This window comes from Annulohypoxylon truncatum (assembly GCF_022578515.1).
Source record: "Annulohypoxylon truncatum strain CBS 140777 unplaced genomic scaffold F4807scaffold_20, whole genome shotgun sequence".
Classification (NCBI taxonomy): domain Eukaryota; kingdom Fungi; phylum Ascomycota; class Sordariomycetes; order Xylariales; family Hypoxylaceae; genus Annulohypoxylon; species Annulohypoxylon truncatum.
In genome coordinates, this window is record NW_025953806.1 from 23,855 (window position 1) to 50,044 (window position 26,190).

At 49.1% G+C, this 26,190-nt stretch overlaps 10 protein-coding genes across 10 annotated transcripts; 6 read left to right on the forward strand and 4 right to left on the reverse strand.

Annotated features, from left to right (window-relative positions):
• The first annotated feature begins 58 nt into the window (after window positions 1–58).
• Window positions 59–4,839, forward strand: F4807DRAFT_130860 (canalicular multispecific organic anion transporter 1). The gene has a single exon (XM_047992984.1). The coding sequence runs from the start codon at window positions 177–179 to the stop codon at window positions 4,605–4,607; it is 4,431 nt and encodes a 1,476-aa protein (XP_047853227.1). The 5' UTR covers window positions 59–176; the 3' UTR covers window positions 4,608–4,839.
• F4807DRAFT_130859 (uncharacterized protein) lies at window positions 4,840–5,921 on the forward strand. The gene has a single exon (XM_047992983.1). The coding sequence runs from the start codon at window positions 5,073–5,075 to the stop codon at window positions 5,742–5,744; it is 672 nt and encodes a 223-aa protein (XP_047853228.1). The 5' UTR covers window positions 4,840–5,072; the 3' UTR covers window positions 5,745–5,921.
• On the forward strand, window positions 5,922–7,996 carry F4807DRAFT_130874 (uncharacterized protein). Its single transcript, XM_047992985.1, has 2 exons — window positions 5,922–6,807; window positions 7,165–7,996. The coding sequence occupies exons 1-2, from the start codon at window positions 6,099–6,101 to the stop codon at window positions 7,647–7,649; spliced, it is 1,194 nt and encodes a 397-aa protein (XP_047853229.1). The 5' UTR covers window positions 5,922–6,098; the 3' UTR covers window positions 7,650–7,996.
• Window positions 7,974–9,957, forward strand: F4807DRAFT_429066 (Metallo-hydrolase/oxidoreductase). The gene has a single exon (XM_047998302.1). The coding sequence runs from the start codon at window positions 8,299–8,301 to the stop codon at window positions 9,355–9,357; it is 1,059 nt and encodes a 352-aa protein (XP_047853230.1). The 5' UTR covers window positions 7,974–8,298; the 3' UTR covers window positions 9,358–9,957.
• A 348-nt stretch (window positions 9,958–10,305) lies between these two features.
• Window positions 10,306–14,217, forward strand: F4807DRAFT_429069 (uncharacterized protein). Its single transcript, XM_047998303.1, has 5 exons — window positions 10,306–10,422; window positions 10,513–11,502; window positions 11,924–12,400; window positions 12,452–12,559; window positions 12,621–14,217. Exons 2-5 carry the CDS (start codon window positions 10,819–10,821, stop codon window positions 13,653–13,655), a joined length of 2,304 nt encoding a protein of 767 aa, XP_047853231.1. The 5' UTR covers window positions 10,306–10,422; window positions 10,513–10,818; the 3' UTR covers window positions 13,656–14,217.
• Window positions 14,218–14,473: 256 nt separating this feature from the next.
• Window positions 14,474–17,739, reverse strand: F4807DRAFT_429070 (uncharacterized protein). The gene is made up of 2 exons (XM_047998304.1): window positions 17,126–17,739; window positions 14,474–16,724 (listed from the first exon to the last, which is right to left on the reverse strand). Exons 1-2 carry the CDS (start codon window positions 17,365–17,367, stop codon window positions 15,095–15,097), a joined length of 1,872 nt encoding a protein of 623 aa, XP_047853232.1. The 5' UTR covers window positions 17,368–17,739; the 3' UTR covers window positions 14,474–15,094.
• Window positions 17,740–20,688: 2,949 nt separating this feature from the next.
• F4807DRAFT_429073 (PCI-domain-containing protein) lies at window positions 20,689–22,998 on the forward strand. Its single transcript, XM_047998305.1, has 2 exons — window positions 20,689–21,666; window positions 21,729–22,998. Exons 1-2 carry the CDS (start codon window positions 21,098–21,100, stop codon window positions 22,516–22,518), a joined length of 1,359 nt encoding a protein of 452 aa, XP_047853233.1. The 5' UTR covers window positions 20,689–21,097; the 3' UTR covers window positions 22,519–22,998.
• F4807DRAFT_429074 (uridylate kinase) lies at window positions 22,999–24,307 on the reverse strand. Its single transcript, XM_047998306.1, has 2 exons — window positions 24,242–24,307; window positions 22,999–24,112 (listed from the first exon to the last, which is right to left on the reverse strand). The coding sequence occupies exon 2, from the start codon at window positions 24,028–24,030 to the stop codon at window positions 23,380–23,382; it is 651 nt and encodes a 216-aa protein (XP_047853234.1). The 5' UTR covers window positions 24,031–24,112; window positions 24,242–24,307; the 3' UTR covers window positions 22,999–23,379.
• Window positions 24,308–24,499: 192 nt separating this feature from the next.
• F4807DRAFT_429076 (uncharacterized protein) lies at window positions 24,500–25,884 on the reverse strand. Its single transcript, XM_047998307.1, has 2 exons — window positions 24,791–25,884; window positions 24,500–24,678 (listed from the first exon to the last, which is right to left on the reverse strand). The coding sequence occupies exon 1, from the start codon at window positions 25,416–25,418 to the stop codon at window positions 25,110–25,112; it is 309 nt and encodes a 102-aa protein (XP_047853235.1). The 5' UTR covers window positions 25,419–25,884; the 3' UTR covers window positions 24,500–24,678; window positions 24,791–25,109.
• F4807DRAFT_461257 (uncharacterized protein) lies at window positions 24,651–25,008 on the reverse strand (the record flags this gene model as incomplete). The annotated part of the gene is made up of 2 exons (XM_048001655.1): window positions 24,651–24,678; window positions 24,791–25,008. 2 exons carry the CDS (start codon window positions 25,006–25,008, stop codon window positions 24,651–24,653), a joined length of 246 nt encoding a protein of 81 aa, XP_047853236.1.
• Window positions 25,885–26,190: the final 306 nt, after the last annotated feature.

The following is a 26,190-nucleotide window of genomic DNA, read 5'->3' on the forward strand; positions in this document are numbered from 1 at the left end:
CTATACTTTGTACAAAGAGCTCGAAATTCGTTGCCAGCTTACGTATCCATCTCCGCCTCCTAACTAACTGACGATCACCCGCTTTTAGGGTCGTCGTTGGGTACTCAAATGTTCGTCGTTGAAATACAGACTATGGATACACTTTAAGAACCTTCTCTTCGTCACACGCAACGAGTATGATATATACCGATCAATATGAGTTTCTCGAATTTCTTAAATCTGTTCCAACACAAAACCCTTCGTTCTTTTCTTCTCAAGACCAATCGATTCTTCGCCATACCATAGCGTCTATGGATGTCATTGCTCGAAGCTCGATCGCGCAAGCCGCAATCGCGGGCACGTGTTTACTCCTGTATATCGCCCGCGGTCTCTTCCCTCAAGCACCACAATGGATTCGGCCTTTTGCTAAGGAAGAGGCCTTATTATCTGGGATTCGTTCGAGACCTTACAGTTTTTGGACTTTCTGTCTGTTGGTCCTGTCTGCGATCGGACTCGTTCTAGCTATCCTGGTCGCCGCATCACCGCCATTTAACAACGTCAGAATTCTAGAACTTGCGCCATGGGTTACTGCTCTATTCATTACGGCCGTCGGTCGTCCGAGAAAGACGCCAAAGACGCTTCTAACATTATTTATCACTACTACTGTCTGCGGGTTGATTTCGCTGGTGTCATGGTATAACGAGACGGGACGTGTGAATATAATCCACGTCGCTAGCGTCGGAGTGGCGTTAGCCACTATATTCCTCATCCTCTCAATGCCCATGCGAGATCCCGACCTTGATTCGACTGGCATTGCGAATTCTACTTTACCTCCAACCTCTCAATTTCGCAGCCCCGAGGATAATTTGAGCTTATGGCAATTTATGACTGTTTCTTGGCTGTCTCCACTGATTACTAAAGGATTTAAGAGTACGTTGAATGACGAAGATGTTTGGTTACTACCGTATGATTTTCAGCATGAGAGGTTGCATATGTTATTCCGAGATCTTAAGGGTTCGATTATAAAACGGTTACTTTTGGCAAATGGCTTGGATCTATTCATCATTACATTTCTTGGAATCGTAGAAACTACGGCGAACCTTGCGAACCCGGCTCTTCTGCAACGCTTACTGCAGTCTATCGAGGGAGGCCCTGCCCATACTAAGGATTCGGTTTTCTACGCATTTGCTATCCTGTTCGTGCGCATTGTCGCCGCTCAATCGAGTGTTTTCCAGTTATGGTACAGCCGTCGCGCATACGAGAGGTCGCGTGGCGAGCTACTTACAGCAGTCTACGCCAAAACATTATCGCGGAAATCGTTCGGGCTCCGCACAGATCTGGGAGAACCTCCCCAGGAAAATGGCTTCGAGTCTGACGAAGAGACGCCGCTACTCGGAGAGATACAGGAGCCCGAAAAGACTCGCTTTGATCGTTTTCTCGAGTTCTTCAGATTTCGTGAGTCTAAGGGCAAAAGCGAAGTCGAGACTAACGCAGAGCAACCGGCAACTATGGGCAAAATCCTTAATTTGATGAGAAATGACGCCTATGAGGTTGCCCAGCGGTTTTGGGAGTTTCCATCTCTTCTTACGAAACCATTGCAGTTGATCTTCTCCCTCCTCCTTATCTGGCAATTGCTAGGTTGGCCATGTCTTTTTGGTGTGGCTTGGGCAGTCATCCTCCAAATATTAAACGGGTGGTTTATTCGTTCACAAGTCAAAGTTGAGAGGCGTCGGAGAGCTGCGACGGACGTCAGACTTCAGGCGACTACCCAGTTTGTGGAGGCTATCAGGCCCCTTCGCTGGTATGATTGGCAGTCTAAGTGGCTGGACGACATCATGCAAGCACGAGCAAAAGAGCTGCATTTGAGGGTTATCACTAGCTTATGGAGCATTGGAGTTAATACCTCTAATCTTGCTGCTGGTGCTCTTTTCCCCGTATTCACTTTCTTCGCAGTAACTTTCATTGCAGGACGCCCTTTGCCGGTCCACGTAGCATTCCCCGCCTTGTCACTCTTTGGACTGCTTGAGTCGAGTTTGAAAGAATTACCTGGTTTGATAACGGTACTCATCAACGCCTCTCTGGCAATAGAGCGCCTTGAAACCTTCATGCGCGAACCGGACAAAGAAGAGCGTGGTTATAACGACATCCCCTCTGAAATCGAATTCCGAGACGCATCGTTTGCGTGGCCTACCAATGGGAAACTCGTGCTGGAAGATTTGAATCTGCAATTCCCAAGTGGACTTACTCTAGTCCATGGAAAGGTCGGTTCAGGGAAGACAGCATTATTAGAAGCCATTTTAGGCGAACTCGATCAAGTGAAAGGAGACTGCAGTTTACCAAACGAGATGGTGGGCTATTGTGCTCAGTCTCCATGGCTTCAAAATATGAGCATCCGGGACAACATTCTGTTTAACTTCCCTATGGACAGAAGTAGATACAGCGAGGTCCTTGATGCCTGCGAATTAGTGCCAGACCTAGCCAGCTTTCCTCATGGGGATAAATCGAATATTGGAGAGAACGGCATTGGTCTTTCTGGAGGCCAAAAAGCACGAGTCGCGTTAGCAAGAGCCGTATACTGTCAATCTCGCTTCCTACTGCTTGATGACCCGCTTGCGGCGCTCGATCATTCAACTGCCCAGGCTATCGTCAGCAAACTCTTCCACGGATCCCTTTTGAAAGGCCGTACTGTCATACTCGTTACACATCGGGTTGACCTATGTCTGGCACTCGCAGATCAAGTGATTGAAATCACCAACGGCAAAGCTCGTGTTTTCTCGTCCGATGAATACCCCGGAGAACTCGACGCTCCCGCGCAGAATAAAAACGCCGTTTTCGAAGACCAACCCCAGGAAGCCCCAGAAGAGTTAGCGAACGCCGCAGTCCCTGACAAGTTCGTTTCGGAGGAAAGTCGGGCATCAGGTGGCGTCCTTGCCCGAGTTTACTGGACATATATCAAAGCGGGCAAACTGACATACTGGTTTGCTGTCATCGGGATATTTGCACTTTTCCGTTTCGCTCGTATCTTCAATTATTGGTTTTTGAAGGCATGGGGTGAGGCATACGGAAGCGTCGAAGCTCAGCTATCGAGTCCATCTGATATTGCGAACGGCATCTTCGATGGGCTACCCAGCCCGGAAGATGATGTTAAACCATGGCTAGTGTGGTATACAGTTATCGGGATCGTTTTGACTGCGTTGTACTTTCTTACCCAGTGCGGTCTTACACTCATCCTATATAGAGCAGCCAAGGACTTGTTTGCCAGAGCTATTAATCAAGTGAGCTGCGCGACATTCCGCTTTTACGACACTACCCCAGTAGGGCGCTTAATGAATCGACTGACTTCCGACATTGGAATGCTGGATGGTGGAGTCATACAACCACTTCAAAATTCAGCTTTTTGGTCTTTGACATGGCTGGCTTCTATGGTCGTCATCGCCTTCACAACCCCAGTATTCTTCATCTTCGCTATCGCAATGACTATCTGGTTCGTTGTTATTTTCAGGTGGTTTTTGCCAACCTCGCAAAACCTCCGCAGGTTGGAAATGGTGACCCTCAGCCCACTGATGTCGAATTTCGGTATCCTCGCCGACGGGTTGGCTACTATTCGAGCGTTCAAAGCACAATCGGTCTTTCAGAACCGCAATATCGCCGCCACAGATACATTCCAGAAAATGGACCACTTTTACTGGAGCTTGCAGTCCTGGCTCCAATACCGATACGATATACTATCCGCTGGTTCAATTTTCGTCCTGACGCTTCTAGGTTTATACCAAGGGCTTTCGTCTGGCTTGATCGCATTCGTTCTCACAAGCGCCACACAGTTCGTCGAAGCTACTCATGTCCTATGTAAGACGTATGGTCAGCTTCAGATGGACTTCGTATCTGTGGAGAGGGTTGTTGAACTTCTGGATCTGGAAGAAGAACCCAATGGAGACATCAAACCCCCTCCCAACTGGCCTTCATACCAGGACAGCATCACATTTGATTCAGTAACGATTAAATACGCAGAGCATCTCGAGCCTTCTTTGGTCGATGTCTCCTTCACGATCCCTAGCGGGTCAACGTGCGCAGTACTGGGACGAACAGGATCCGGCAAGACTACACTAGCCCTCTCCCTTCTTGCAACAATGCATCCAACGAAGGGGCATATACGTGTTGGCGATCTTGATCTATCAAAAGTTGATGTACATACCTGGCGTCAGCGGATCAGCGCTGTGGCCCAGGATCCGGTGTTGTTTCCGGGCACAATTCGAAACAACCTAGATCCGAAGGAGCAGCATACGGACGAGGAATGCCAAGAGGCGCTGTTTCGGGTCTTGGGGCCTAAGTGGTCTCTTGATTCCATCGTCGATGTTGGAGGCAAAAACCTCAGTCAGGGCCAACGTCAACTGGTTGGTATCGGTCGAGCCATTCTCAGGAAGAGCCCCATTATTATTCTGGACGAGGCAACTGCCTCCATTGATAAGAAGACTGCCTTGGCAATACAGGACGTCCTATTATCGGAACTCAAGGATAGTACAGTGATCACAATCGCCCATCGATTAGAGGCCGTGAAGGATGCTGACTACTTTATAAGATTGGATGCCGGGCGTGTGGTAGAGGCTGGCCCAGCTGGAAGACGCAAGTAGGGAGTGGTCTTTAATTATAGTGACGAATAATAGAAATATAGCAGATTGAATAATATCCATACTTGGGTATCTACAGCGGTTACGGCGTAAACCCACGAGGATTAGAAGACATTGGAAGAGAAGTATAACACCCAGAATACTACATTAGTTAGCTTCGTCCCCCTTTTCTCATACAAGGCCCGTACGAAACGATACCCTCATAATAAAGACCAAGTCTTGGATTCAGCCCTCGTCCTAAGAGGTAGGTCTCCCACGACTTCACGATCGAGTGAACCGTCGACAACAGCCATGACACCACATTATTACTTGTTTACCTACTTGTTTATTTTCTACTTTGTTTACACATCTATTTTTCTTTCTTTCTTCCTTCCTTCATCATCTTCTACTCCATCTCGTAGATGATAATTCCACCACTCACATCACTTCCCTTTTCATCCCCTTTGAAGACCAAATATCACCGCAACCATGAATCCTCGAAGCGCTCTTGCGAACACCCCTCTCGAGGGTTCATTTATTCGAGATTGTGCACTGACATTCAAAAAGGATGTTGAACAAATCAACTTCAGAGTTGAGATGTTGGAGCTCACTTCGAACTACCCTGCAAAATTTGCCCGTGGCACCAGTATTGAGACAAAGCACAATGTTTGGCTTCGCGGCCTCGATGCATTCGTCTGCGAGTTCGAAGCGTATCGAACTGCTGGAAGATTGGAGGAGTTCAAGAGCACCAGATTGGTCCCCGAAAAAGCGTCTATTTCTGATGAAGACTTGATGAGAGCCATGGCTGAGCTTGCTCAGAGTCGCGCATTTTTCATCAACTACATGCTCGGTAAACGTGTGATCCCTATTATTCAGCAACTTTACTTCAACAGAAACCCCGTCGAGAATCTGCAAGAGCGAATAAATCGGCAATATCGTGACCGAAACAACTATGGCAAGAAGGTGGTCGCGGACTTTTGGGGTTCCCAGCATTCGGGAAATCCGCTGCCATCACACAGGCTGTCATCATCCGGCGGAATCTCTGCGTGGAAGAACTGGGCTCACCCCGTCGATGTCAAGCTAGCCGCGCTGGCCCCTCGCGCGCATGTCAAGGATGACAAGCGTAAATGGACAGCTAGAGAGATGCAAGGTCTGTTTTAGAACGACGGACCTCCTCCGAAGCTTTATCCAACAGGAAAAGAGATTCCTGTTATTCCGACTATTCCAGATGATCAAGTCATTCTGGCGCCTCCGGTACTTCCGCCGGCCCCAGCTATTCCAGTACCAGTTTCTCCCGACACGGTTAACTCACCACCCGCGTCCCCTGCCCAGTCAGATCACGACGAGGCACAAGATGTAGCAGCGCAGGCCTCGCCTAGTCCCTCCGCTGCTAGCACTGGAAACATTGCGCAGAGTGCCGCGGGCTCATCACACGGCCATGCTTCTTCAGCCGAGACCACGACCGATGACGAACCTAACACCGCCGCGACAGGTGCGAAAAAGACACAAGATGTGATGGCACCGCAGGCCCCTCCTAGTGCCGCTCGTGCTGATATTAGAAGCATTGCGCAGAATGCCGCGGGCTCACCAGACGACGATGACAAGCCTCGCGCCAACCCGAGAACTGCGGGTGGTATTGATCACAGTACCGTAACACCTGACTTCTTACGCTTGGATATGCAAACGCCAACGCCTTCATGTATCACCGAAAACAACCGAACCAACGCTTACGGCGGCACGCGCACTCCTGGAGGAGGATACGCCGCCGCAGCACCTCGCCCAACAACTCTTCAAGACTATGAGACCCAAATTAGAAAATACGATGAACAGTACACACGAAAATCCCAAAAGCTACATCAGTCCTACTATGTCGATAATGGGCAGGTTTCAGACGGCGCCAACGCGCCTCGACCTTCTGCGCCAGCGGCTCACAACCAGCGCCCGTCGCCAAACTCATCCTTGTGGTCCGACGGAAATCCGTTGGCCAACGGCCGAGCCATGGGTATGCAGAATACCGGAGGCATCAGCAACTCGTACAACGGCGTCGCTCGCGCCAGTCCCAGCCATATTTCATACGACCCGCCCGCTCCGCCGCCCGCCCCCACAGCGTTTCACCATCGGAGATCGTCGCGTATTCCATCCTGGTGTTCAGCCGGAAATACCTCCACCAACAATCAAGCCATAGGTATGCAGAATACTGGAGGCGTTAGCTACACCGGCAACCGCGCCGGCGGCAATGACCAGGTGCCACATAGCACTCCCGCGCGTCGATCCACACCGTCAGCGACTCCTCATCAGAGACTATCGCGTGTGCCATCCTGGGCCTCGGCTGGAAACACTTCCACCAACAATCAAGCCATGGGTATGCAGGGTAACGGCGGCGTCAACTACACCGGCAACCGCACCGGCGGTTATAGCCAGGTGCCGCATGGCGCTCCCGCGCGTCGACCTATCCCGACAGCGACTCCTCAGCGAAGACCGTCGCGTATGTCATCCTGGTATCCCGAAGGAAACGCTCCGACCAACAGTGGAGCCATGGGTATGCAGAGTACCGGGGCTGTCGGCTACACGGGCAACCGCACCGGCGGTTATGGCCAAGCTTCATACGTCCCCGTTCCCGCATCTCAACCCTTCTTCCCAGCGGATTACTCCCGCAGACCGCCTGGTTCATACTTGTGGTCCGACGGCAATCCCTTGCACAATGGCCGAGCCATGAATATCCCGGGTACCACGAACACCAGCAACACCGGCAATCGCGCCGCCGCCCCTGCCAGCACCAATGCGAACGCTACCGGCGGTTTCGAGCCCCGAACCACCGTTGCTGCCGGTACAGCTCGCCGACCTAGCAGTGTCAATGCTACGGGATCTACTACGAACGTCTCCTCCGAACAACGTCCTCAGAAGCGACGTGCCGTGGCTGCACGCGAATCTACCCCGCAGCCTGGCAAGAGCGAGGATAAGGATGGTGACAAGGGATCAGACGCGGGTGGTATGGTGTCCCCACGAGTGCAGAAAAAGGATGAGGATGAACAGGATAGCCCTGTTCGAAAGGGTCGTGATAAATAGGTGTGGAATAAGATGAGACGGTAAAGATGGGCATTGAAAGTTACGCTGTAGAAAGTCTTGGGAAGTAGCTGGCAATCGTCTCATGATACCTGTATAACTCAGTCATGTTTCCTCCCTATTTTCACTGGATTGGTTTGGTATTGTCGGATAGGATCGGATAGGATCGTGTGGCTTGTCTCTGAGAGGTTAGGACCGCTTGGATCCAACCTAATGATGAGCCACGCGTTATTCAATGAACACACACGGATTAACATATCTCGCCGTACTGATTTTGTGCATGTTATTTGAGGCCGTAACAAAACTCGTGGTTAAGGACATAGGGTTTGGTTTGGAAACACCCGACTAACCTTCGCCATGATAAGGTTGTTAAGGTTAGCTATGCCACACTCTAACTAAGGTTCATAAGCAGTTGACAATTATAAGGTAGACTTCAAACCGCGTTCGATGCATTAAGTTTGTCCTAAAGCTTCAAAGTAGAAAGCGAATCACGCGGGGAGTCTGTTGTAACTGATATAAGTGTATTACATCATCCATCTTCAACGTCCACGTCATGATACCAGTGAGCACTCGCCTACATATAGTTTTAAATGACGACAATAAATTCAATGTCCCTTCAAATTGGCGGATTAGAAAGGCGTCATAGTTAAGAATGGCTTCAATGCGCCATCTTCATCTTAATGCGTCAAAGAGGCAACCCTTACTTAAGGATGAGGCAACGTCTGACGAGGCCGATGCTACATTGCCAGTGAAAAGAGTGTTCACAGATCCTCAAGGATCGAAACTTAATGAAGATGCCAGTATTTACTTCGTCGGCACAGCGACAACGATAATCGAGTGGCAAGGAATTCGGATACTTACCGATCCCAACTTCTTGCATACCGGAGATCATGTCCACCTAGGACCAGGAGTGACTGCACAGCGAAAGACAAATCCAGCCGTGGACTTACACGAGCTGCCGCCACTTGACTGTATTCTGTTATCTCACTATCATGAAGATCACTTCGACCGCCTGGTCGAGAAGTCGCTGAATAGGGCATTCGATATCATCACCACTCCGCATGCCAAGGAATGTCTCTCGGGTGAAACCAAGGATGACCCATTCCAGTCGATCCATGGCCTTGACTTCTTCGAGAGTATCATGCTTCATATTGACCGCAAAGAGCCTTCTCATGCCGGCGGGTACGGCAAAGTACCAGTCATTAAAGTGACGGGTATGCCGGGGAAACACGTGCCTCCGGGTCCGTTGGCTAAGGCTAACGACTTGCTCAAAGCTGTACCGCCGACAAATGGATGGCTTCTCGAGTTTGGTTTTAGTTTCAAGGCCCCAACTGGAGGCGACCCGGAATCCATCGATACAGGGTATCGCATTTACATCTCCGGCGACACATTATTCGTAGACGAACTCAAGGAAATCCCGAAGCGGCTCCGTAATGAGAAGGTCGACCTCATGTTAGTACACCTAGGCGGCACGACGATCCCCGGACCTTCAATGCCCTTAGTCATGGTTACAATGGACGCCAAACAAGGAATACAGCTGATGCAGCTTATTAATCCGGACTTGACCATTCCAATCCATTACGACGACTACGACGTCTTCTTGTCGCCCCTGTCGGAGTTTAAAAAGGAGGTCGACGAGAATGGCTGGAGTGAACGGGTGGTTTATCTTGATCGCGGGGAACAGTACGAGTTCAAAGTCCGTGGGGCTTGAACGAGCTTGAGAAGAATAGGAGACTCTAGAGGATGGTCGCACGAGAAGATGTATTGCCGGACACCTAAGAACCGTGGAAAAGGATCCGGGGAAGCATGCAGGCTCTCAATAATATCATGCTGTTAGGCAGATGATTCTTCATTTATCAAACGGCTTTGATAAACAGGCTAAATAAAGTAGCTGATGTAGTTTGATACGTGGACACCTTGTACTTCTTCAGCCGGCCGTAAAGCAACACTGGCAAGATAAACCAATCGACGGCTTGTGCGACTTTATAATTTCTTTAGAGGGAGATCTTGGATGAGATAGGCTGTTCAATGGATCTGTTGTCTCACACTACTTCCCGAGATCGATTAAGTTATCATTTGCAGTTCGTCTTTTTCACCAGGGTGGGGAGATGGGGGAGATGACAGGTATTGAGACATTATAAATCGAACGCGAATGCGCATAAGCAAATTAATTGGGAGCTGAGGGTCACGTAATGAAGATATATTAATAAGGTAAAATAATGTGGCAAGCCTCTAGGTGGCGGGGAAAAGAAGGTAATTACCTACCTAGGTTCATGTAATTAATAGGATGGAGAGGCAGGAACAAGAATGGAAATAGGGCAGCCAGGAAGTACATACTAAAAACTAACTTAGCCCTTTGCACCTTACTCAAAATAGCACTAGAAAGCACGGATATTATTGGCAACTTAATAATTCACCCGGATCAAGACATTCTACCTTCCATGTTAAAAAAAACCAATGTCACACCTTTCGCGTAGCAGAATGAAGGACAGGCCAATCATTCGTTGCCTTACTTATAAAAGTGTGGATCACTTATAAGTTGCCCGAATATTAAGTGTACTTTATGTATTTAATCGACGCTAATCGGAGGTAAAATCAGCTACTAATAAATGACTTGGCTCCACCCCGTTAGAAAAAAAAAGACATAATAATCCGGAACGTCCATTTCATTTTGCGCGTTTGCTGTTCGTTCAATAAATTTCAATTCTAGCTTGACTTTTGGCGCATTGGACGCTCAAGCTGTGGCTATGGAAGAGAGCTTTTAATATCAAAACCGGTAAGTCAAGCTCATAACAAGCTTGAGCCGTTGGTTCATAGCCGTCACATCCAACGTGCAGGCATCAAATATGCTAATTGATTTCACTAGACTCCAACAGCATCAAACAGCCCTGAAAAATACGGGAGTACTTACCAAACTTGGGAGAATTTTTTTTTTAGGTCAACTGCTCAGACGGTTGACAAGCAGATGCAGCGAGTCAACGCCTGGACATATTAAGGTTAGGAACGCCTTAAAACGCGCGTCTCCACAGCAAAATCCCCTAAACGTACATATTATACTGCGCCTATAGTACGTTATCTAGCGATTTTACAAGAACGCGTGAGCCTTTGGGAAACCCGAGAAATTTGTCGCCATCTGCCATCTTCTTAATGCCAGTCATCGAGCTACTCCGTCATGGAAACACATTCACAATCAGCGTCAGCACCGAATGAGCCCGGCCCTGAGCCGAGGTCCGGTCCGAGTCCAACGCCTGCACGGCTTCCATCGCCGGTTCAACCTCCGGTGGATCTTTCGACGCACTACCCAAATGGCCTTCCTAGGAGTATTAATGGTCTCAAGGGAAATGGAGTCAACGGATCTAGGCCGGGATCACCGTCCATAGGGTCGCCAAGTGCAACAACATCCGTCCAACCATCTGCGCCGTCTCAGACAACAGGTTCTACCGCATCAGTATCGACGCACTCACCAGCATCCACACTTCCCCCTATAGCGGCAGCACCACCAAAGCCACCAACGATCCCAATACCTATGCCGTCGATGTCACAACCTGCGCCGCCGCCGGTTCTTCTGCGGCAGCCTACGCGCTTCAGAGCCTCCGGAAATTCAAATCATAAGGTCTCCATCGTGGACCCGCCTGGAGCATATTCACGATCGAAAAGCAGCCCCCAATCGCACCCCACCTCACAAGGATTTCCTTCCCCTAAAAGGGAGCATCACCTAGAGAACCCCAAGTTCCTTGATGATCTATCGCGACTTACGCACGCTATGCAGCAATCTGTATCTTCAGCTGTTAGGAGAGCTATCCGCGATAATTGGCAGAAGTGCTTACTAGGCTCGGAATTTCATCATGCATTTCTTGTAAGTGTTTTCCATTTATACCTACCAAGGATAGTTAAGGCGCATTCTTATTATGGACCCCTTTTCACCTTATCCTATGCGGATACATCCCTATAACCCTTTAGTGCAACTAATTAGTTAGCACTTTCCTCTCACCACTCATAGTTGAGATTATTCGAGTTACTGGCTCTTTCACCAAAAGCACAGGACCTTCTTCTTTCCATTTTAGCGATCTCAGAAGGTTCCATGGTCACTAGATTATCAAAACGTCTGGAAATTCGATAATTTCTGTCCTCCTTCCTCATATGAAGATACATTAGCTTTATGCCCTTCAACTATTCGTGCCCTTGGATTGGTTGTTTGACGTAGGCTTCGATGCTATTTTGGTTTCATTCTTACGATATTTGGTAATCAACCATTCATCGACTAACGCAACAACTAGTTGAATGCTGTTATTCATCATTCAAATGGGGTTATAATCCGAAGGTCTATCAAGGATTTCGGTGCCCAGATGGTGGCCGAGTCGAAACATGAGATTATCTCACATCTCACCACACCAGATCTAGATGAATTAGCCGATGAGATATTAGAAAAGGCCAGCGACTATTTCCTTGATTGCGCATTGGAAAGGCGACTGAAAACAATTGATGCCCGCTCTCTGATTAACGCTCTCGCCAGGGCTGAGCGTCTTGGTTACGAGAACAGTGATATTATCGAAGATCATAAGAAAGACGAGTCTAACTTCAACCCGACCCCAGCGCTCTTCGATCCGTCACCTCATCCGGTTGTTGACCCAGCCCCAAGATTGCAACATAGACCAAGCATGCCGTCGGTACAGCAAGGACGTGGACTTGCTCCTCCTATCTTGCAATGTCCATTGTGTTGGCGCAAATTCGATAGTACGCAACCTTATGAATATGTGAGTCCTACCAAGCTTTCATGTCTAGTTCCACTGCTGATCCAAATATAGCACGTCCAGAAACAAGTATGCACTAAGCAACCGCCAAATAAGGATGGGTTCCCACTTGCATGCAAGCATTGTGGTGCTGGCTTTTTAACTAAAGTTGGCCAGCAATATGTAAGCGAATATATTTTTCTCTGTTCTATTCTGGTTGAAGAGGCGCTCACATAAACAACAGCATATCGCCAACCATGTATGTGGAGAGCATGGTACAATGCCAGCAACTCCCAAAGGCTCCACACATACCGGATCACCTATCACGCTTTCGTCAGGCAATAACAGCCCTATTCATCCTTCACCTTTACCCCCACCCCGAACCCTAATCGAAGTTCCTCTTCCTTCTCAGCCTCTTGCAACACCGGTAAAGTCCAGGGGAGCTGCGGCAGAATCACCGGGATCCTTAGCTAAGGAACACAGTCCCTACGCCCATCTCACTCCAGCCACATTAGCACGATTGAACGAAGAACTCCGGCAGGCTGAAATCACGTACACTGCTCGCTTTAAAGAAGCAGAGGAAATTCAAGATCCAGCTCAAAGACAGGTCAAGCTTGAAGGTCTTCAGAATAGTTTTAGTACTAAGCAGAGTATCATCCGGAAGAAATATGGAGTTCGTCTCAGGAACCGACGCACGAAGGCAGAGATTGATAATGAACGGCAACGTATGGGTTGGAAGCATAACAGTCCGAGCCAGGCAGAGGATACACCGAGCGCCAAACGTCGACGAACTGACGACGGACCCGCCCATCTTAGCCCGCAAGCTTCTAACAACGCCCTCGCCAATCCTGCCACTATTGCTCCTACTAACGGTAACCCCGAGCATAAAGTCGATCATTTAGCTGTCTCGGACATAAACGCAGGCTTAGGCGGATCAAGCGCAACTGCAGCTACAGATGATCCCACATCAACCAAACGTGCTTCCGCTTCCCCACAATCGCAAGCTTCGCGCGCTCAGGAGCTCGCCCAGAACAGCCTTTCGACGCTTCAGAAGAAGGGCTATCGCGTCTCGTCCCATGTGCCTCTTTCGAACCAGGCCTCTCCGACGGATACGACAATGGAAGAATCGACTCCTCAACGAAGCAACGAAGCTTCGGAACCTATCGTCGTGAAAGACGATGAGAATTCTTCGGATTCCGACTCCGATGAAGATATTCCAGCGAGTATACCGCCAGCCCGCAAAGCTAGCCATACGCCGTCCAAGGGATTTGCGGGATAGAATCAGCAAAACCCTAGATCTAAGTGATTCTGACTAGCGATGCGGGCGTCAGTATGCGGATGCGTGCTTACACTTATACCGGCACTTGCCCTTCTAACCTTTAGCTTCATGATGAAGCTCCAAGGTCCCTTTTTTAGTGTATGAATATGATTCACTGCATTCGCATTCACTTCCGCATTGCGCCGCATTGCATTACTACCATTTGGAGTTGCCAACCTTTTCTCTTTTCTTTTTTTTTTTTTTCAGGGGATTGAATTATTTCAACGTGCCGACGAGTTTTAATCCATGACGATTATCAGGCAGGGGCGGTATTAAAACAAGGGGGGATCAAAATCCGGCGTCTAGAGCACTGCGTCTCTAGAAACCATGTATTATCGGCTACCCGTAGACGTATTTAAGGAGTCAGTTGGGTTGAGCGAGGTCTACGGACTCGCGAAAGGGGGGTGGTGTTAATGGTACCAATTTTAAGAAAAAAAGAACATTAAATACATGCAGTTTTTGCCTGCGAGTAAATTGGGCTCGGTCGAATTGATACCTAATAAAAAACACATGTTTAATTCCATCTATCTGTCGCAGCTTTATGCAAGTAGAGTGTTCATGAATGTAGTACATCTTTGCAGCGGTTCCCTCTGCCTGTGTTGGTGCCCCTTTTCGAATGTATATGGACGTTAGCTCCCTCACACATCGCGGTAGAATCGGAGAGCAGAAGAAGAATACGAATATAAGGCTCATAGCAACTGGATATGCCTTATAGTAAAGTGACAGTAGTCTCGACGGATATTGGGTATACAAAACTATGCAGTGACTTCCCCCAACCCGCTGCGCCTATCCCGTCCCCTATCTCCTTGTCCATACATTCAATCACACTACACATTCATATCCTCTCATAGCAAAGAACCCACGCTCATAAGAATAATAACATTGATTCAGTTCATATCTCTCGTTCATTCATTTTCTTTATTTGTCTATTTACAACTCGATCAATACCCCCCTGTCCGAGAAAAAAGAGGTAAGGAAAAAAAGAATTGAATAGGTATCTCGCAAAACTCCATGCTTGGCCTGCCTGCTTGCTACATGCATACATTAATAGGTATCTCGATGTTCCTTCTCTTCTCGATCATGATGCCGCCTGCAAGCCATATGAGAGCCGAACCAAAATGTATCTTGATGTAACGTAAGGTAGTCGTAGCAAACCGCCTGTTGTAGAAAGACAAATGGACATAAAAAAGGGGATAAATGCGGTGAATAGAACTTGACGTATCTTCTTCCTTATTCTTGGGTAGAGAGGAAGTACCTTGTTCAACACCACACGGGATTTCCACACCTATCCCAAATGGCAGGGAATAACCAGTTGAGGCATCTCAGAAGTCCGCAGCCGCCGCCGCCACCTTATTCAATCCAGCCCTAGTCCAGCCCAGTTCCCTACGACGCAGCTCTCACTATCCCGTAACCCGCCTAACCCACAGCGTCGTGGGTTCATACTCCGCATCTCGGTCCAGCCTCTTATATGCGCGGTGCAGCTTGAGGCCTAATTCATACGACTCCCTCTCCACATCAGCGAGCTCCTGCCTCAGAGTCTCGACCTTCCTCTTCTCCTCCTCTCGCTTATGAATCACGGCATCGCTGGCTAGGATGTTATCCGTCGGCATTAACTCCGTCATTTGCTTGATCGCCGTGTTAATGTTGATGCGGCGGTTGCCCAGCGCCTGTAATTTGGCATTGAGCTGCGCCACGCGGTCTTGCGTTTGCGCTGACTGAGTCTCGGGAGGCGCTAGTGGGAGCGTCTTGTCCTTATCCGACAGCGACCCGAGCGAGAGCAGCGATTCGTTGCCTCTGGGGACCGCTGCATCGGGGGATGCCTTGCGCGGCCGGGACACGGCGGACGTCATGTAGTGTGAATCGAGGCTGATCTTGACTGGCTCGGAAGGGTTGTTGTTTTTGCGCGAACCGGGACTATCGTAGCCCGAAACTATGGGTCGCTTGCGGTCGAGAACTGAAGACTGCTGATGCTGTTGAGCTATAAATTGCTGGGATGACGTGGGTACCGTAGAAGCATTCACGTCTACGTCGATGCTATCTCTGGGAGTTGTTGACTGCTGGGACGATGTTGCATAGGTGGTCACGCTAAAGCGGGAAGGCGGCTGCGTCCAGCCGTCCAGGGATGTGTCGATAGGTGGTGGTGGGTTGTTCAGGGATGCGCGTGGGTCTTGTTCGGAGTATACCGAGGAGGACCATGATGGTTGGGCTTGGTGGCCTGGTCCTCCGGCTGGTTTCCTGCGAATCGCCTTATCATTCGGCGGGACCTGTAAAGACTGATGTTGAGGATTACCGGCTAGGGCCGTATTGTCGTCAGAAAGGGGTGGGCTAGGATATATATGCGGGTTGGCACTCGAATTTGTGACCGCGATGCTGGGTGACGCAGGCGATTGTGGCTGAGTAAGTTGATTCGATATGCCCAAACCACGGACTGGCGGGGATGGAGCAGATTCAGAATCGACTGAATGAACAGGGGATAGACCACCAGATTCGCGGCCTCCACGCTTGCTACTCTTAGGAGGAAGCTTTAATGGAGCCACATCTTTGTTGTCGTTCACAGGCGCAACGAGTGTCGTTCGTCCACTTGCTCCCCGCCATTCGGGTCGTGGAGCTGACTCTGCTTGAGAAGAGCCGTTGGGTTGTCGTACTCGGCGTAAACGTTCACCGAAAGTGATCTGGCCTTGCTTCTCTTGCTTAGCCTGCGGTGGGGATACTGAGCCAGGTCGAGACGCAAGTCCCTGAACGAACTCCTGCGGATTCACCTGCGACGGCCTGCCCTTCGAATCCGTTGTGGGCTCGCCGGTAGCTGGGTTCCAACGCACATCATGACCGTATGGTCGCGGCTGCTTCAACTTTTCGCGGGACATGGATTCGCGGAGGGTTCTTATGGCGGCATCCGAGTTTTTTCGACGCTCGCGGCGCATCATAGGAATATTGCTGCGAGCATCGGATCTAGGGATACCCCTAGGATCTGCGGAGAGCTGAGACATGTCTGGTACTTCTTCAATGGGAGAAACGTCGCCTGGGTTCGGCCTGAGACAGCAAATGGATGTTAGCTTCGGCTTCAGTTTCTTTAGTTTCAAAGCTGCGCTGCTTCGATCAATGAAGCTATTTATCTTGGAATTCCTCATGATGTATCAAAAGGTGTTGTGATTCTTCGACACTTTGTCACTTAAAAAGGTGTCTTTCCAAAAACAAAACAAAAATAGCTTCCAAAAATGGTCCAAGTTATAAAGCCAAAGAATGGACTTATGGAGTGACGAGTTTAGGTCGACCGACAAGTGGATGACACTGAACATATTCACTTAAAAGTCGTCGTTTCATGCCTAAGTCACTTCCTTCTTTACTTCCTCTTATTTGGATATTGGCAGGTAGTTGTTTCCACCCTTTCATAGCTTATAGCTAGCGCAAACAAAGAAAGCAATCGCACTTACCCATCCCTCGGTGACAATACGTCAGGAGAACTCGGCGGGGAAATCTCGTTCGGATCGCTATGCGGGACTTCGAGTCGCAACTGCTGCGCGGCGAAGGTCGCGGCCACCGGCGTCGGCTGTGAGTATACGGAAGATACGGGACGGACGGAGCCGGAATGACGATATTGATTTGACGATCTCGCAGCCGCTGGAGGTTGGTGATTCTGACGGTTCTGCTGACTATGATACCGTGGAGTTAGCATCTTGTAAGCAAGCAAACAGACAAACAGAATGCGACTTGTAGAATCATGACAGTCGCGACGAATTGTGACGAATTACGACGAGTGCGACAGGGTGCGACAAGTGTGGCACGAGGATGATGATCCTCTTGAGCTTTTTGTGCCATCCTGAACGCCCCGGAATTACACTCTCAATCCTCCAATTCGCTCGCGCTAGGGGGCCTATTTGCGGAAAGCTGTTGACGTCGGCCTTGTTCCCCGTAGCTCATTATCTCAATCTGGTATTGGCGAGTTGTACAGCCTTGAAAACACTACAAAATCTTGAAATGTTGAAGATGTCCCCCAAACCTAATAAAAGCAACTTGGAACTTACCGTTCGGGTAGACTGTTGGGGTCCCGCGATGGCCTCGGGGGCGGAGGTCCTCCTCTTATGGAATATTGATATTGACTATCTCCCCCTTTTACGCCACGACCGGCCGATGACGATTGTTCACGCGAGTTTTGCCAGGCTTCAAGTTTCTTCCTATTCAGCTGCTGCGCACCCCTATCTTTTGGGGCATTTCGAAGACGGTCGAACATTGCGACCTGATGACTGATAGCGGGCTCTATATATATTCTGTGATACAATATCGGCGGGGTTCTTCCGGGCGTTGATACTCTCTTTCGTTATGGTGTCTACTAGCGACACTCGGAGTGTGTTAGATCACCAGCCGGGGAGGGATGCTTCACACTAGTTGACCTTGGCTAGTTAGAGGAAGGGATTCCAGAAACGGGACATTTATCCGGAGAGTCGCGGATAGATAAAAAGAATTCGACCGTTGTATTTCTCTCTGCCCAAACGAGAGAATAAATTGGACGAGGCTTCTTTCAAATGATTGCGGAGAGTTTCCTTTGCCCCTCTAATATGTTAAGCCGTAATAATAATCGGTAGTATTTTGGCCGCCAGTGACGTGACGTTGTGTTCTCCTGTTCGCCAATTGCTTCGTACTTCTTATTTGCTTGGCAGAGGCAATGTCGAAAAACACGCCTCTTTATTTATCGATTGTTCAGCTGAACTTTGGGGGCAATTCCACACAATTCATCCGATAGCGCGAACTTCTATGTCCACTATATAGGATTGTTCTCGGATATTGTTTGTCGTATGTTGAATGCATTACTCGTTGAAAGGCCCTCGGAGATCAAACGGTCGCATGACAGGCCTCTTTTTACCCATCGACTGGCCGCGGCCGCCTGAAGGTCAACAGATGCGCGTCTCGGCCGTCGCGCTAAATTCTGGTTCCTGAAGATCGGTAACTTAATGCCGTGCGTTGGAGATTGGTATCCGAATTATTTATTAACGTCGTTTGAGGATATGTTTGTTAATAGGAGAGAGGGGCCGAAGGACCCTGATATATTGCAGAGCGCATATGTTGGCGCTTGAAAGGGCTCTCAGATATTATAATTATACGTGGTCCTTTAATATTACATCTCGTCATTACATAGTACATCGAAGAGCCACCTTTCTGTCAGCCGAAGAATACTACTACTAATCCTTCTCCGGCTCTTCCCACTACATACTCCTAATATAGATATTTTGTTAATACCAAGTAGGCAGTCTAAAAGATCCCGCTCCCAGTCATCACTCAAGACTAAGTCGGTATCTAGCTAGGTAGGTAACGTCAATATACGGCACAGGCCTATCACGGCTGAGAGTATTCAACTTCAACGTCTTACATGTAATCATTTTCGGCGCAATACTAGGTAAGACTTGGAGCCGGTAACGGTCTACCTCTCGTCCCCAATGAATATTTCCTTGTTGAAATCTTCGAACCCTTCAACCAGTCACATGTGTGGTACAGCTTCAGTTCAAGGACTAGGTAACCTCGAAGAATTAAACGGCCCTGGAGATTCTAAACACTGTGGGGACTGTTTCACCTTGATCTTTCTGGCGTTCGGGGGTTCGCGGAGAAGGAACAAGAAAAGCAATTCAACCATTAGTTCCAATTAGGAAAGTGGGCTATGGAGTATTTCCCTTTCGGCCAGTCAGGTTACATCAGGCAAAATCGCAGGTATTCTCCGACTGTTATAGGGAAATAGCACGTCACGATGCATCTGTGTTATGCTTCCCTGCACCAGGCCATGGCGTACGCCTTGACCTTTCGAGCTTGCTACGCTGCTACGGTAGCTGTCTGTGAGCTTTATGCACATACTTTCTATGCATCTCTCAGTGAACAAGTATCGACCCATGAATTCTACCCAAGATCATACATGTACATATCTCCGACACTATTATGTAGAAAACATAATCTCAGACCCAAACGTAGTAGTTACCTGCGACCATCTTACTTAGATATTAGTAAAATTGGATGATCATAGGCCGGGATCACACATATCTTGGTAATGGCCGTTGAATGAAAAATAGTCAAGCGTGGGATGGGAAGTTCAAATAAGCTACTTAGATGTTGCGAGTTGGTGACTTGCTAGCCACTAGAGTTCTTCATAGGATGGCATCCTTGCATGTCTATGGTATGATAGCAGAATAGGTAAGGAGCTCAATGTAGACATATGGTCATCAGTACTATGGTAATATTCTTCGAGATGGTTTATTATTAGGTCTTAGAACTGAGACCTAAATTCAGAGAAACCATAGATGCTATATTCATTGAAGTACTGGTCAACTAGTATTCCTACAGAAATTGTAGCAACTCGAATTTGTACCTATTATTAGCAACATAATCAAAGAAAATTGAGGAAATAATACCAATATGTTAACCAATCAAGATAAATAGTGAATGTGACTCGGTACAAGATACATATATTGCCTGTCAATTCACGTGGATCGGCTGCCGAGTTTGAGTACCAGGTACATCTTGAAAAATGAAGACACATAGGTACCTCGGTACTTATCAGAATGCGTTTTCAGGCTCCGCTTAGTAAGTAACTCGGTACCTGCCCAGTGCATGGCCACTGATACCGCGCCTTTCCTAATTCTATAAAGCACCGCCACAATTCGCCACAATCTTTAATTCCAAACTTTCTCCCTTCACCTTTTTTCACTTTGCACCGCCACAACCTCACACATCTCTTTTCCCCACTACGGATAATCTTCGGGCCCACTCTCGTTAATTCTCCACTTTTGATCTTCGGATTAATTTTCCCTTTCTTTTCCCCACTTCCGGACTATCTCTCTTTTTCCGCTCTTTTCATTCCCCCATTCCGATAGTCCCCGCTATCGGATGATCCTTCTTCCGGTCCCACTTTAACTTTGCAATTTTCAACTATCGGCTAATCATCGGGCGCTAAAGTCGCCTAATCCCTGTCCGCAATGGGTTCACGTAACCCCGCCACAAAACTTCCTAATTTACACTTCCTTCATTCTCTATCACAAGAAGTGGAATCTGGTAATTTTCCTGGTGTTCGTTCAGGTCGTTTGCGCAAACCAGATTGCCGCCATTTTCACCTCCAACGCTTGTCTCGCCGCGATCAAGCTGTGTCGCCAGGCGAAGAGGACCTAAACCCCGACGACGACAGTGGTTCCAACGAACGCGATTCCGACGAGCACGACGATTCTTACAACCAAGACGATTCAGATTCGAACGAGGAGCCTTCTCCTGACCCTCAGCCAACACGTCCTCTCAGTCTGGTCAATCGCCTCCTGATTCAGGTTTTCACTGAACTCTTAGAGAAGATTGAGGAAGTATCAGCTGTCGCAAACAAACAACTTGAAGTATACGCTCAAGCTCGACCTCAACCTTCCCCTTCCACTACCTTCACCATGGCTGCTCAAGAGGAGCAGTCGCAGCAGCGCGTCTTCGTAGACGGCTCATTTGCGGAGCTTGCGAAGGAGATGGCCGATTACTTGCATGTCGGCGAAGAGGTCAAGCCTCTCTTGGAGAAGGATCAGAAAGATGAAGTACTAAAGAAGATTGTGCTTGCATCTCCCGCTCTCAATGCAGTACCTGAGAAGGAGTTCCAGTCAGGCTACAACTTGCTGGTCTATCTAGTCCTACAATCAGACAACGCCGGAATTTTCCTACCCCGCGTATGCGATAACCTCACGAAGCCTATCACTTCTTCACCTGTTCACGGTCCCGGCCTAGCGCTTAACGCTCTTACTACTATCTTCAATCTGCTCAACCACGACAGTGAACGAGACAACGAGTTGCGTTACAATGTCTTCATGGCAATTTTGCGATTCGTCAAGAGCAATGGCTTCTACGACACCCTTAAGAAGACTTTACCCGAATTGAAGGGCTGGCTCCAGCACTGGGAGACTGACGAAGAGGATCAGCGCAAGCTGTACATTGAGGTTGCTGAGATAGCTCATGAAGCAGGTGACGAAGAGTGAGTAACGATCTTGCATAATCCTCATGGTGGGTTCAATTGCTAACCAGATAATCCCGCAGGACCTCCTATCAATATGTCCTCAGCGCTTTGCGCACTTTTGACGAGGACGAGACCAAGTCGGAAGAGTCTCAGAAGCTAGCCCTCCGCGCTCTAAAGACCGCGATTCTGTCACCAACTCACAACGATTTCCAAGATCTTCTTGCCGTACCGGCTATCCAATCTCTCTCTGAATCACATCCTCTTTACCATGAGCTCCTTGTAATCTTTGCCGAGAAGGACTTGGAGGATTACAATGACTTCAATGACGAGCATGAGGGTTTTATCGAGAAGGAGCACCTAGATGGCGACAAGCTGCAGCGCAAGATCCGATTGCTCACGTTCGCTAGCCTTGCAGCTAGCACTCCTAATCACGAGATTCCCTATGCCAACATCGAGAAGGCATTGCAGATCCCATCTGAAGAAGTTGAGATGTGGACCATCGACGTAATTCGTGCTGGACTTGTGGAGGGCAAGCTTTCTCAACTTAAGAAGGTGTTCCTTGTTCACCAGACGTTCTACCGCGTTTTTGGCGAGAAGCAGTGGCGTGAGGTAGGCGATCGTGTGGAGGGATGGAAAGTCATCATCCGCAACGTGATCACCAACCTGCGTAGGGAGCAGGGTAACGCCGAGGCGCATAAGAGACGCGAAGTGGAGGAAATTGAGCGACGCCTGGCGAATGCGGGTGTCAGTGGCAGTGGTCCTTCTGGAACAGGCGAGCGAGGGGGTGGTGGTGGGCGCCGAGGTGGCGGTGACCGTGGTGATCGCAGCGAGCGCGCGCCTCGTCGAGAGCGAACGGACGACGATGATTAGATCATCGTACGTCCCCTTTCTTGACGTTTCCGTCTTACGTTGGTTGCATCGGCACGGCTTAGGCGTCTACGGCTTTCATGGGCGAGAGTTTACATCGGTTTCGAAAAAGGGTTTTCAAGGCAATCATGGCGATGGTCCGGGAATGGCACAGTGACGATACGGTTGTGTGGTATTCCACACGATCTGCTGCTGTTGGGCGGTTAGCACCTTGCGAGGTGCTGTGTTGTGATACGTTGCGATGAAGTACGCGATGAGATATGCCTCTGAAGGCCGCTCTGTCCCCTAGCTCCCATGCTTGGAACAGCGGATGACCATATTCAAGGTCGTCCTACATAGGGTTGAGCCATGCATTCTCCGGCCCGCTTTCCTTTGTTCTCCGCTCAGAACTTGTGTATTTAGAGGATACAGAAAAGTTCTCTCAAGGGAAGGCGCTGAATTTCTCCCGGAATGGTAAATGCAAAAGACTTACATTATTAATACTTTTCATGCTCGTCTATCTATTCGTATAGGAATGTGAAACGCTACCTTGCCCGTCGTAGACTATGCAAAACCACACTCTCGATCGTTCGTCTTGACTTACAACCCCATTATTTCCATCGTTGATTCGTCAGCTTTTTCATCGACCGTCGTCATCATATTTCTTCTCTTCGGCGTCCCCTTCTCTATGTACGGCCTAAATAAGTACCTACTCGTAGATACCTATGTAGTGAACAACAAGCAAGTTTCAAATCTAGATCCGCAACGCCTATTCTTTCGTCCTTCATCCATTTCCCCTTTCCTTTCCCTCCCCTCCCCTCCCTCTACGGCTACGCGACCTAGACCAAACCGCCTAACCTCGAGAGAGATAGAGATAAAGCGGATCTAAAAGTTCTCGCCGAGACGCTTCGCGAGCTCGGCCTGGGTGGCCTCGAAGACCTTGTCGGGCTCGGGACGGGCATCGATCTTGACGACGCGGTCCTGGGCCTCGAAGTACTCGACGACGGGCATGCTGGTGTCGACGAAGGTGCGGAAGCGCTTGCGGATGCTGTCGGCGTTGTCGTCCTCGCGGCCGCTCGTCTTGCCGCGCTCCATCAGCCGCCGCTCCATCTCGGCCTCCGGGCAGTCGTAGAACAGCACGAAGCGCGCCGGCACGACGGCCTCCTCGAATTTCAGCGCCTGGTCCAGCTTTCGCGGGAACCCGTCGATGAGGAACTTGCCCTTGCTGGGGTTGGGGTTGGAGGAGAGGATGGACCGCATGGAGGATTCGAGGAGCGCGATGGTTACTTCCATCGGCACGATCGTGCCGTTGCGGATGTGCTCCCGGATCAAAGAGCCGAATTCGCTGTTTGGCCGGTTCTGCTCGGCGCGCAGGAGGTCGCCGGCCGACAGGTGCGCGAACCCGTATTTGGCGACCAGGCGCTCGCACTGCGTGCCCTTCCCGGCGCCGGGGCCGCCGAGCACGAAAAGCACGGTGACGTCGTCTTTCGAGAAGACGGGGGTGGTGCGGTCTTTGAGGTTATCGATGGTAGACATCTTCTTGGTTTGTGGAGGGGTTTGTCTTCGAGTTTTCGGCACTGATAGGAGTGGTTCGAGGTTGTTATATATGTGTGTGCTTCTTAGGTATGCAAGCGACTGGAGTCAGTGAGGAGACGGATGCGATGACTTAGCTCGACGGAAAGCGAAGGGTCTATGACAAGCAGATCACAAAGATCGGCCTTGAGATTTAAGGGGTTTGTTTACTGACGAGGGATTGAGTTTGGCCTGGTTGATCGGGATAGTTGCTACTACGGCTTAATTTCTGCTATGTCCCGCACCCCGCTAACTTCCAAGGTTTGGACTAAGGCCAGGGTCGATAACTTTATGCGAGCCCCTCCTTTCCATACCCGTTATCGATGTAGCCTCGATTGAGCCAAACTTCGCTATAGAGATGGCATTGTTTAGGGAAATATGATCATAATTAATACGTCTTGCCCGGCGCATTTGCAGCACGATAACTGGAAAATATTGCATAGAATCGTCATTCATGAGCTACCTATGTACCCAAGTGGCAGATTGTACTGATAGTACAGTTGGTGATACAACGATGAACTCTTCCTTCGTGCACTGAATAATCGTCATATAATACACAGCATCGGGAAACATGCCGGTAGAAGCTATTGTAGCTTTTTCATTGGCGCAGTCCTGTAGTCATTTGTTAATAATCTACGTTTACTTCGGTATATATTCACTCTACAATATTTAAGTAGAAGGAAAAGTTAGGTAATGGACGAAATATAAACACGGGAGAACTCACTTGGCCGCCGCCCTCGTCTTGGCCATGTAGGCGTAGCTCGCGAACCCGATACCGATGATGGCTACAAAAGGCCAGAACTTGACAACGTTGTTTGAGCCTCTTGGGGGCTGCGTGCTGTAAGTCCGTAACGACGATGTAGAGGAATATGAGGTTTGAAACCGGAAAGGCGAGACAGGCCGCATGAGCAGCCGCTGAGCATGAACCGTAGCACCCGCCATTGGTACCGGTGGATCTGGGGGCCGTTTCTCCTTCGTCGAGGGTTCGGCAATCCTGATCACAGCCGCCACAATCGAGGCTTCAATTTGCGCCGCAATATTAATCAAGCTGTGACTTTTTCAGGTGGGCAGGGCAAAAGCTTGATGATAGCGAGCTTGGAGGAGCTTTGGAAGCGACCCACCATCAGACGATACGATTTATGAGTACCTAGCAGCCGTCCGCCAGCTGGCATCATCCGACGAACAGAAAATGGGTACATCATGAACTTCAATGTTGGTGACATATCATCTGATATCAAAATAAACCCAGTCAATATTGAAGAATTGGTTGAGGGATCGAGACAGATTGATAAGCGAAGGCCGTGTAATCTGGTCACGACCACCGTAGCCAACAGATGTGTTTCACCAAACATGAACACCGCCCAGTTCGTGTGACATCACCAATCATCTCGGCATGAATTGATTCATAATCAACGGGCTGCGCCTTCGGGACAGATCACCTCCGTATTCCTGTCAAAAGTTCTCGAGCCTCAAGTCGGCCGTTCTAGACCGGCAAACATATACCTATGACCCTCATCAACAAGCAAACAAATCTTCTCGTCCTGGGGATACCACATGTCCGCGGAAAGGAACCGTAGCCGCGCGGACACGCTGTCTAGGGAGGGATTTCTCTGGCTAGAAGGTAACAAAGAAGCTTACGAAGCTTACGAATTTTCAACCCCCTTACATGCCTACTTACACCCTACTCCGATACCTTGCTATAACACGTCCAATACCAACACCAGTGAGTTCTTCCAGCTGGAGCCTGCGGGCCGGCCCGTAGACACGGACGACGCTAGGTAGGACAAGTCGACAAGTAGACAAGCAAGTAAGCACCTTAGTTCTCGTGGGGCTCTAACAGATTATCGAACTGATATATCATTCTGCAAGACAAGAAAAATGGAACTAAGTATACAGATCTGACAGACGTAGATATAGTCGTAGATATAGGTATCGTTATTATAGTAGATAAGGTATATAAAAGCGTGCTCATTGCCGCCCCCGAGGTATATCCTGAGTTCCGCTCGCCCAAAGAAGTGTCCCAACATAAATACATACAACGTCCACACAGACCCCCAATCATATAACCTCGAGAAACGCCGCGTAGTAGTGGTTGAATGAGCCAGTTTAGGTCGGTTTGAGAGA